We start from the raw sequence: 12,269 nt of genomic DNA on the forward strand, positions 1-12,269 counted from the left end.
GAAGGCTGCCGAACTTGCTCCATACTGACACGCATCTCGCGCGCTCCACACTACACGCTGGATAATCCGTATAAATTATACTAATTTTTAATCCAATCTAATTAATCGTATTAAAAGTATCCACCGGTCGGTCGATTCGATTTCGGTCGTTTAAAAATACCTAAAACATGTTTGTGAATTAATCTCCCGCGGCTCAACCGGGATCGGGATTTTTCACTCCCTCCTCCGAGTGCGCGTTGAGAAATATGACAGCCGGGGAGCGCAAGCAGTTGTATCTATCGCCGGGCGCGATCGGATACATACCTCCGGAGTATTCGATTGTTGGCCTGCTGTTTTTTTTTTTCACTCGCTCCGAAAAGTTAATTCTTCGCTGCGGTGGCACGTGGATACGTACAAGTGTGACGATCGAGGATCGGAAGCGACGGAAAGGGTGCCTGGAATCGTACAGAAAATGACTTTGTTTTAGGAAATCATAAAAGAGTCGAGGAACATATCTTTGCGTCTGGCGCGAAATATCCCATCTCCGCGTACCGCACGTCCACGAGCCTCTTCCGCAGGTGTGCGGCTCCTTTCGTCAACTGCACCCACAGCCAGCCTCCTGCCCGTTTGCTGGATGAACGCTGTTTCCTCGGACGTATCTCGTTCGTTCAATCGTTACCACGTTCAGTGTGCTGTGTGCTGTCTTAACGCTTTCGGAGCATGTTGTGTATGGGAAGGACGCTGCGACCTGGAACCGGGCACGAGGCAAAGAGAGATATAGTTAAAAATGTCATTCCTGCTACGGGTGGTGGCATGGGGTCAAACCACCTACTAGTCGCCACCTGCCGTTTTCTACCAACCCGAAATTTGAAATTTATTGCAGAAGAAAGTCGCTATCCTCGCGTTCGACGCTGCCTTCGAACGCGAACGCCATAGCATCCAGCGGCTTATCTTGTCCTGCGGCTCTATATCTCACCTCACCATGCTCGCGTCTACTCTTTGCCCTTTTGCTGAACCACCACCAGCAATCCTCCGATCTTCAATCATCCCTGTACCTGTTGACTCGCTCGATCTGCTTCGTTCTTTTTTTTTTTTGTTTCGTTTATCAGTGCGTACACTCCCGGCACTAACGAATGTAAGGAAACATTTTCATTCATTCACAATTCGGGCTTGCTGATGCGCCGGTGCAGAGGTGCGCCAGAGTGAGTGAAGCGACACGGTCTTTAGCGAGACGCAGAAGAATTGGTGGAGATAAAGCACACAGCACGGCATGGTGTTGTTGAAACTGCTTTACAGCATAAGTCTCGACAATCTCGACCTGCCTCCCCCGTGTGGATTCCCCGGACAGTGATAGAGAATCTGTCCGATCATCGGTGGTTTGTTTCCATTTTTTTGTTGTGGTGGTGGTTGTGGTTGTTGTTAAAGAATTATGATTGAAACAAATTGCCGAAATCGAACTGAATACTTGTCCCTATCTGAGACGCCAAATCGACATGCTTCACGCTGAAATCTGCTGGGAAAGGTAGATTCGGAGTCTGGGGCCTGTACACTGGCTAACAAACATACAAACGGAACCACGCACAATGCTCAACACATCTCCGCGTATGATATATTGACAAGAGGCGACGGACCGTACCGTACGGATGGTTTTGCTTTTGCTGCTCGACGATTGGGAACGAAGGTCATATCTCATCAGCGGACAAAGTTTGCTACATCGAACAGAATGAAGTAAACAAAACTGAGTAAAAAAAGCAGATACACACACGCTGGATTGAATGAATGAACGTATGCTTCTCCAAAACACGTCCTGCTGAATCGTCAACCAAGCTGAAGTTGCGATGCAAAGGATAGTGAGCATAACATTTTTGAGAAATGTAAAACTGTCTGGAATGAAAGTAAAATTTGGAGATTTCTTCCTTCGTTTTGTCTCCAACGTAAGCTAATTATGGGAGATGTAGGATCAAATGACATACTTTTCTCAAAGTATTTCATAAAGTTTAAGATCTCCAAACTCTGCTCCAAATTTCTTCTCTTATTGGCTCTTACTGATAGCTAATTTTATCTGATTTGCAGTGAAGCTACTCAGATACTGCTCTTTTTGAATTCCTCACCATAATCGCATTAAAAAGATTATGACACATATAGTAGCATGAAGTCATGTAAAAGTATATATTCCCACCATGTTATTGCAACCAGCCGACCAGCAACAATCACGACTTGCGGGCAGGACTTATAATCAAACGTGCCCCTTATTTGTTTTCCAGTAGGGTCACAAATAAATTGGTCCTTGATTATCGGAAGCCACCGGCACCGTCTCGTTGCTTCCCCTGTGCTCGCACACGAGCGAATTACCGAACCGATTGTTCAATGTGCACGAATTATCCGATCGCCGATTTGGGGACGATGGCGCGACGGCAAACCAATCTCCAGATTGTCATCCCACCCGCAAACAATGCCGGATAGAAGCACGGCCCGAGCTGGAGATCTAAATAAAGCAAAACTTTCGGGGGGGTAACGCCACACACAGACAATCGGCTCCTGTACTGCACTGGCTGGCCCTTGGCTGTACGCCGGCAAGCGGCAGAGATCGATCGGTACGGACAATGCCAAATTAAAGAATCGTTCCGGCTCCTTGGCGGCAGCAGTAGCGGTCCGCCGTATTGTCATCTCGTGCCCAAATTGTCGTTCGCCGATATCGAGATGCAAAACCAGTACCGTTTGCGAGCTAATCGTCGTGAGAGGAGCACGACGGCATCGGATGCAAAAGACCAGCACCGGGGGCAACCGTGGTTCGATCCGCAGAAGCACGACCTTCCCAGGATACAGCGAAAGGCTCTACATTGGCAGGGAATAAAGACGAGATTGTTTTTGAAAATTGAGACATTCTGCAATAGCCACGAAATGGATGTTAACATTTTGGAGATCGTTCCCATACTAAAACCCCCGTTGTCTGCTAGACAGCCCAAAAGTATACTCAACTCAGCACACGGAATCGTGTGTATGTTTGGATGTGCGGACTGTGGCCAATTCTAGCATGGATTTTTTTTATTTACCGAGCCCTTGGGAGTGATGTTCCTTGCTGATTCGATCGTGAGAGTGATCGTTGAGTTTTGATAAGTCAGCATAATTAGGCGTGGTATAAACTCATTGCTCTCGTCCAAAAATTAAAATGGCGTAAAGTGGTCTCTACTACAGACTTCAAACTTTTCTTTTTTCTTTTTTTTCTTTAATCCGCCAACAATACATGATATCCTTTCGCGCCATAAACCAATTGTTATAGTTTAAATAAATTAAACGTAGGCTCTTTTTGCTAATACGACCGGACGGACAGTGTTGAGGTTGGGCAGGCAGAGCGATGCCTCGCCGAGCTTTGCACGGCGCCAAACGCAATCGTACATTGCCGTCCGCTTGAACCGTAACAACAGGAAACAGGAAACGTATGCGCGCCATGCCAAACAGCATAAAACGGCGCAAACGCATAACCCTAAACGAATGCATGTATGATGGAATAAATTATTAAATTTATATTTTATCCTTTCTCTTCTCGTTGCACTGCACCGTGTCCGTGCTGCTGCTGCCGCCTCCATCGGAACATCCCAAACGACTTACCCCGTGGATATGTGTTTTCCGTTTCGTACCGATCATAAATCTGATGAATCTGGAAATCGATACTGCTGCTGATACGGACGTCCCGAAACCATCCCGCATCATCTCACCCGGTCCATCCTGGATGGAACGACCACGGCAACGCACCATCACCCCTGTGCGCCCCCGACGGTGTGGCGTGTAGTATGTGAGTATTTAGTTTATTTGATTTCATTTTCATGCTATAAAACTATCATCGAACATGAAGCGCTCGGATGCAGTGGGAAAGCGGCAGAAAAACGATCCCTATTACGATTCGCAGATCTCTATCAATAATCTGGTTTGCGCTTGCTGCTGCTGCTTCTGCTGCTGCTTTCCTCACGTCCACGGCGGCTGACTGTGCTTCTCCCATAGAGAAGCTGTGCGTTATTTTTTGCCTATCGAAAGACTGGAGGTGCATTACGATCGTGAGTGGAAGCCACAGCGTCGCATCTCTGCATCTTCACCTGGTCCGAACAGTCCTGGGCAGTACGAGGTGGTGGTCATCTCTGTGCTTGAACCAAACCAACTCTCATCAAGCCCTGTGTCTCTGACCATTACGAAGTGACTATGCTCCGATCGGTGGTCAGATGAAGAAACCAGCACCAACAGAGATACCCGGTTCCACGATCTGCATCCAGGCTGGGGAACATAAACAACAGGTCCCACCATCGCCGGACGATCACAAGGCTGACGGGGAGAACTTATTGTTTTCCCAGCCATAGCCCGATTGCAAACTCTTCTTCGGCCGATGGAAACTGTCTGGGCAGGTTTTTACAGCATTCGGCTGTGTACCGCAGTTACACAGTGACCGTTTTCAACTGCACTGATAATAAATTGCTTGTAGATACAAATTTTGATAAAACGGGAGCATAATTTCGTTTTTGCTTTCTCGTAAACCTCCACTTGCTCGAGCCGAACCTCTCCAGCAAACATAAGCACACACACACACACACCATGCAATTCATTTCTTTCTTGCTCAGGAAACAACTCGCCCAGCATATTTACGCAAAATGCTCACGCAGAATGTTGCCCAACTAACGAAGCGTGAGGTGAGGTAGTAGGCAGCAGAGGATGGAAACTCCAAAGAGAATCCAAAAGGAAAAAGAGCTCCCATGCAGCATATGACGCTTGTTGTGGCCTTTTTTCCCGAAAAGTAAGGTAGCCCCACCGATACGGGATGATAATGCCTTCGATACATTTTTCTCTCTCTTTGTTAAGTCATCTCTTGACTCCCGTGTTGAATCCTTACCAAGGCAAGAATTTGGTTCACGAACTGTGTGCCCTTATACACACACACACACACACACCAAAGGACATTAAGCGCTTCTCGCACCTCAGATCGTCCGGTCGCTTCTTCCGCGAATGAAATGTACTTCGTTTGCATAGTGTGCAATCTTCACTCTCTAGTGGAAAGCTTTTGGAAATCGATTATCTTAAAATTCCGATCCATCCCCATGCCCCACGATCCCCACGGTACTCCTCTGCTGGAAGCTTTTAGGAAACATTTAGCCGACACCGAACGGGGATACTCTCCATAATTTTTGGTGGCAATTTTCGTCTCATTTTCTCCGGCAAATGGAGTCAAATAAATAACCCAATACACACACCCGGTGCGGGTTGAACGTGTCGTCGCAGCGGCAAGGTTTTCTTTTCGGATCGTCTCGTCCAAACCGTCGTCGATCCCTCGGGTATAATATGCACCCCAAAAGCCACACAAAGACACAAAAGAAATATTTTCCGCATCCTTTCGCGACCGATCTTACCGGCGGGGCGGCACACACAGGTATCATCCCACATGGTGTATGGTGGACATGGTGGATCCAACAAAAAAAAAACCCTGCACACGCATTTGGAATACTTGCTGCACAAACGCGTTGAAAAGTTATGTTTCGCTGGGAATATTTAAAATTGTGTCCTGTGCTTCTGTGAAAAATAAAATAAATAAATAACAAATACGTCACCACCTTTGGGTAACTGCCGCGCAGTGGTGCTGTCTGTGCGCTCGCGTGGGGTGGATCAGCCTGCCAAACTGCACCATTCAGCACCGATTATTGGAACGGGTCAACACCTCCCGGTCCTTGCTGGATGCATTTTTTCGCACGCAAAACTTTAAAATAAAAGCCACCGCGACCGCAGCTGCGCGTATGGTTTGAACAATGACATTTCGATCGTTACTCTTTCGGCTGTGAAAGAGATCCTTAAGCTGAACGCGCTAAAATAAAGCACTCCGGTGCGGTGTGTGATTCACAGGCAGATCGAATATCACCTTTTGTGCTTCCATACGTGTTGAGATACCTCGTGGCGGTTCTTCGATTATCGTGAAGGTGATACGAAAAAGATTGTATTAAAAGGGAAAAGACTTAAACTGATATTTACTGTGCCATGGATACTATATACATAGGCCCAGGCAGGTTTTGGACTTTACGAGGAAGATCACCAAGCATCGATTTTGTCATATTATCTTGGGAATTTTAATGGGATTAACTTAAGCATAATCTTTCAATCTCTCGAAAGTTTGCTCACTTGGCTCGCCATCCATTCTCCTTCATTTGTCTATTAATTTCTTAATGCCCCTCGTATGATCAGTGTCGATCGTTGAAACCAATTTGACATATACATTGTACACTGCAATATTTCTCACACAAAAAACCAGATCAATGAATAAGCCATCAATACTGTTCAGCAAGATCGAATCTGCTCAAAAAAGGGCCACAGAAATGGCAAAAACACGTGTATTCAGCATTGAATAGTGACACATCTCATGCTCCCAAACGCGCAGTCCACGGGGTTGTTGATGAAGAGTAAAACTTACAGCAAACAAATTGATTTCCGAATCATCGCGTAACAGAAACGCATCGACCGGGCCCCGATCGACGACGGCGGTTAACATAAGCCGCAAAAAAGTAGCACCACCACCGAGGACTTACAAGTTGTGGTTGTTTTGGCCAAAAATGCAGCAGCCGGGACCGACCGCTTTCCCGTGTGCTCCCGCTTCGCTTGCCCGAAATAGCAAACCAAACTCGATGGGAAAACAACACCATCAAAGACCCTAGAATCCGCCCGCTTCTTCAACCGCTCCGCCAACATCGTCGATGCAATTTGAATACAAATCTTGATAGCATCTTTTATGCTCGCACAGGAGCACACATCTCTCTGGCCCCCCCCTCCCGAAAAAACGAACATGATGCCGCCGTTGTCCTTGTTGTCGCGGGCTTGTGTGCATACGTCGCATTCGGTGCGCGGTTCTTTATCTACTCCAGTTTTTGGAGTCCCGGTACCCCGATTGCCACGCTAGGGAAAGTAGCTCTCGGTTATGGTTGGCAGCGTGTACGCCTTCTCTCTAAGCAAGCACCTCGTGTAATGTTAACACACAGACACGCAGAGCACCGAAACCGAAACCATTCAGCCATCTTCGGCGGCATCGAGATTGAGACAACAATACACGACTTCGAACAGATTTTTCGCTAATAAACATAAATTATGTCTTCGACGGAAAAGAAACGTTTCTATTCATCGCCAAAAAATGATGTTACGTTCGTTTTCGCTTCGTTGGTCATCTTTTTTTTTTTGTCGTGGCCCACGGACACGGACTGAGTGTCCGGGCAATCCAGGCAATCCGGGCAATATGTTATCATTTGTTGTAATATTAATTTTTGTACAAATCACCGGCTGGCGTTCGGTGGGGCTCGGATCAATATATCAATCCGTTCGACGTGTGGCTGCTGTATCCGATCTCCACATTTATGCTCTCCTAACAAACAAACTTGTTTGATGTTTGTCACTTTACTTAACACTCTTTGCAAAGGCTAACAAGATGCTATTGGCACTAATGATGACGGATATGTGTTTTGGTTACAGTAATTAATGATAATTGTTCATATAATTATCGTTATATTCTTTTCACTCTAGCTCTCGTTAGGCATCGTGACCTCAAGAGACTTCCTTGATTTAATTTTACCAGTAGCTAGTCAGTCCAGCTATCAGTGGTGGTCCGGTGGCCGAGGCGATAGCGGCGCCGGTCGTCACACGGCAGGAGCGGGCTACAAATCCCATGCGCACCGTCTCCAAGCAAGTCACAGAAAACCGTAAATGGCAGGCCGAGACCTCTCGAGGTTTATAGTGCCAAAGAAGAAGAATAAAAAGTCAGTCATGTTCACTGGTTCCAGGAGTGTGGGGTATTCATTGTCCACTTTTTCTTTAACAAATTGCTTAGCCGTTGTTGGGAAAATAGCCACAAGGGACTCGGAAGCTTTTGCCTCACAGAGACTTTGAAACATAACATCAATTATACAAGACCAATTCCAATTTTAAACCGATATTTGTTTATCAAAAGTTTAGACATTAATCAGAATTCATGCACTCAGAGATGAGATCTATTAACTGTTTTGAACAATTGGAATTTAAATTAGGCTTATCTTTTTATATTTGAAGTCACTTGTCTAACAGTGCCAATACCGTAAAACACTCTTGGACTTCCATATGGGTTTTTTCACAGAGGTACCAAGAGGGTCTGTAACGCAGCCTCTTAAACTATAACTCGTGAAGCTCTCAGCGATATCTATGCCCAACGTATCCTTGAAAGTAAAAGAAACGCCAAAAAAAGCAGAGATCCTCGACTAAAAATCCCACCAGGAGAACCAACGCCACCAACGTCGTTTGCAGGCTTTACTGTGCCGCTGTGTGGTGAGATTTTATTTTCATTTATTTTCCCATTGCCAAACCAAGCTGGAGCAGCCCTCGTCTGTCCTTCACGAGCAAGCACGGACACCACTCGGCTTGCTGCTGGGACAGCAGAGGACAGCGTGTGGCAAGCTGTTGTTGTCCCGTCTCGAGTCCGGATGGTGCTACTAGCTACCGCCATCACTACTGTTGTTGCACGCTGGCGCCATCGCATCGTGTAACTTCAATTTCAATTGCAAAATTTCGCTACCTCCGCTCCGCTGGGAACTCCCACTCATTCCCCCCCCGCACGTTTCTGCACTCTTTCCGGGGGTCCCGCGGCTCGCCCTTTCCATCCCGGTCTGCCTTCCAGGGGCCTTGATGTGAATCGCAAAAATCGGATGAGACAGTCGACAATGCAAAGGCACATTCCTGATGTCGCCAGAAGCCTTCCAGAACCGCACCCCCCCGAACCCCCGGCTCCGGGCGCAGTCCAGTTAGGCCCGGCGGGTTTGGTCGATGGCTGATTGTTGCCCGGTTTTGGGGGGCTGTTAATGTTGGATAATCGTGGATCAACGGTCAGAGATGAATATCGTTTGTTCCCTCTTCCGGAAAGAGTCGCGCGCGCGCGCGCTCACGCGGTAACCACGAGTAGATCAGTCGCAGCATAATGGAGCCATGCGCTTCCATCGCTCTACCATCCCTCCCTTTAACTCGCACCCTTTTCCAGCATCCGAAGGGAATATAGAGGATGGGAGGAGGAACCACAAGCGTGTCTTAGGCGGTCAGGTTGCGGCCGAGACATTAATCATATGGCGTCGCGTAAAGTCGCACCGGCCGTAAACGTTGTTCGCTAAATATTTATCCCTAAAATTGGTCCAATTTCTTGCAAAAGCTAACGCAAAGTACCAAAAATCTGTAAAGGTACACTTGGCCCATCCACGAGCCATCGCCATCGTCGTCCGGCCATGTGCGAGAGAGCATAAATATTTTTCACTCCGTCAGGAGGATTGTTTTGTTGCGTTCTTTTCAGTTGGCAGTGTTTTATTCGCTTACCGTCCCAAATCCTCTCGCTTATGCGTGTTGGCAGGCATGTGGATTCACGTGGTCACGCTTTTTATATGTATTCTGGTGGCATTTATTTACCCGGTGCTGCTCCTTCCCATTCCCCGCGTCCGCAACCCGAAGCATCGAGCATCATCAAGTGGGATGGTGTGGCTGGTTGGCTGGCTGGCTGTAGCATTTCATTGCAGGCGGCAACCCATGCTTCGTCGTATATGCAGAAGCCTCAGTCGTTCAGTTGCCTTGTATGATCGCGAAGGATAGCACGCAAAGCGAAGCTATTTAACATTTTATATGTGCCCTGGAAGTGATTTTTATCGCGTCCCATAATTGCCGTCATTATTGTTGTTATTGCTGGTGACGCTGGCTAGCTAGCCGTGTGCCCTCGAAGTTCTTGGGCAAATTCGTTCTTTTCTCGCAAAGCCAAACAGCAAAAAAAAAGCAACACTGCTTGCCTCCAACGACGCTGTTAATTTGGTGCACAGACCGAGCGCACCACACCCGAGCCGGTTCCTTAGCATGACATTCTTATTTTGCTTAATTCCATGATGTGATTAAGATTACCTAATGAAATTTTGATTTAAGTATCGTATTTGTTTCGTGCGCTTGGAAGGGAGCTGGCTAGCGTTTCATACGAATTAATTTACGCAGTGTTTTGACATGCAACCAGTTAATCAAACACCTCAAAAATCTGCTTTCGATCATAATTAGTATCTCATTGTAAGTGGTATCGCAATTAAAACTATTTTGAAACAGAATTGGGAAGAAGTTCTGAACTGTTTAGGCAGGGCACGTTCGTCACGAAACAATATCGTTTCTATTTCGTGAGCTTCTGTCACGTCGACCTTTAGTCTTCTTAGGCAAGTTAAAGACGTGGTAAAAATAAGAATCTTTAGTCGTGCTCTAATGTTAGGTCTTGATCGGGAAACAATTATGCGTGCAGCGTTTTAGGCTAAACACCCGTTATCTTTAATTGTTTTATTGATGTGTCGCATCGTGTACTTCGTGTTCGATTTTAAAGCATGACTACCGTATGCATTCAAATAATAGACCAGCTTGAAATGGGAATGAAAAACAAGCCTAGAACAGAATTCAATTTTGGTAGGATCATACATTCCAGAACCTTAGGCAGGTCTTGGACATAGCTATCGCGAAAGATATCTTAATTATTTTCACCGTTTTGTGGTCGTCACTTCATAATGTTTGGATAAGATCCTCCGATAAAGATGTATTCCCAAATATCCCCCATTTTGATCACTATAGAGGACTTTTTGGATCCTCTAATAACGAGGACCCGCTCATCGTCATGCACCGCTGTAGCTAAGACTCTCTTCTTGGCCTAACGACCTTAAGGACTTCCATTTCTGGCTTACTAGACTTAATGATACCACGTTGTCGGATTGTCAGTTCGCTCTACGGGCGTGACGGTCCGGATGAGATTTGTTTCCCGATCCTGCCGTGTTAAGACCGGCACCGTTGTCGCTTCGGCCACCGTCCAATTTTTTTTTCATATGGATGTTCTTACTTCTTATTTAAAGTTGCTTTTCTATAAAACCATTATAGGTTGTCCTTATTAAATTTATCATCATTTGTAGCATGTAACACTGAGACCGGTCCGCTAAATGACGTATTCTTTTTTCTTCGAGGTACCGAGAAGATTTTATTAAACTAGAATCAGTTATAACTGGTGGTCGACGTGAACTTTGGCATTTCTTTTCTTCATTACTCAATTGGAGGAGTTCTTCTTCTTCTTCTTCCTTCTAGGTCTAACGACCTCTTAGGTCATGCCTGCTATTTCTGGCTTACTAGACTTATTGATACCGCATAGTTGGATAGTCAGTCCTCACTATGGGGGAACGGCCCAGATGAGACTTGAACCCCGATCCTGCCGTTTGAAAACCGGCGCCGTTGTCGCATCTACCACCGGGCCGCCAGTTCTTCTACTAATATGGCCACGAAATTTGTTAAACGACGATGGATTGTTGACTTTTACGCAGGTTGTTCGAATGAAAATTCGTAAAAATCCATTAAATTTCGATAAATGCCTCCGATATCTGTGACTTGATCTAACCCGTAGCAAGGTAGTCAACCCTGCGTACCGAGAGCCGGTCTGGATGGGTTTTGAACGTCGGTCCTGCCGATTGATAACCGGCGCCGTTGTCCCCTCAGCCACCGGACCACATCAATAAACATAACTAGCATCATAAAAGTTTAATGTTCCACTTGATCATCATGTGAAAATTATGATTCTGAAAACTTCAAACGCAAAATGAACTAGTTGCCAACAGCTGTGTGCGGTTGCGAAAAAAACAGAATGCTGCCACCGGCTATTTACGAGCTGTGAGGTATGTAATAGCTGTTAGAATGAATCAGTTTTTTGCCACAATTTACCCGCTCATGTCGATAATTTATGCCGCCCATCCTGCTGCATCTGCATTTAGGCGGATGCCGGATACATCCGCTGGTGGCTTGATCGATGGCTGGTTAGATCGCACGGCAAGAGGAAGTGGCTTAGAATTTTGTGCTGAAACCATCTGTTGATCCACCTGTGCCGATAATCTAGATCGTATGATCAACAGTTTGCAACATCGGCTGTACCTCACTAGACTATATCAAGGGCTTCCCATGGAAAAGACTCGCTCAAGCACCATGTCCTAGTTTAGCCAAAAAGCCTTTTTAGCTGATTCGCGGTGAAGGATTTATGACGCCCCGACACGCTCTCGCATCATTCGCCTAATGGTGGTGAAACATGTGCTAAAACTTTTGATTGATATTTGATAACACCGAACCGTGTAGATCGCTTTGCCGGTGCCTGTGAGTTTAATATGCAGCACCACCAAATCACACGCACAATTCGTTTCTGTTTTTGGGGCCAACCGTTTTCACAGAACATGTGTTTCCGGTGTACAAACAAGTGTAACCATAATTGGTGTTTGGTAAAT

General features: G+C 46.2%; 1 protein-coding gene across 3 annotated transcripts in view; it reads left to right on the top strand.

The window, feature by feature from the left end:
• The window catches only part of LOC118509679 (ankyrin repeat domain-containing protein SOWAHB), a 97,416-nt gene that overhangs the window by 60,092 nt on the left and 25,055 nt on the right, over positions 1 to 12,269 (top strand). For all 3 annotated transcript variants that reach the window (XR_004905917.1, XM_036050718.1, XM_036050717.1), the window contains exon 7: positions 3,770 to 3,772. Coding sequence is in view for 2 of the 3 variants with exons in the window: in XM_036050718.1 (XP_035906611.1) it covers positions 3,770 to 3,772 (3 nt within the window). In the remaining variant the exon portion in view is untranslated. The remainder of the gene's footprint in view (positions 1 to 3,769; positions 3,773 to 12,269) is intronic.

The sequence above is a fragment of the Anopheles stephensi genome, chromosome 3 (genome assembly GCF_013141755.1).
Source record: "Anopheles stephensi strain Indian chromosome 3, UCI_ANSTEP_V1.0, whole genome shotgun sequence".
NCBI classification, from domain to species: Eukaryota; Metazoa; Arthropoda; class Insecta; order Diptera; family Culicidae; genus Anopheles; species Anopheles stephensi.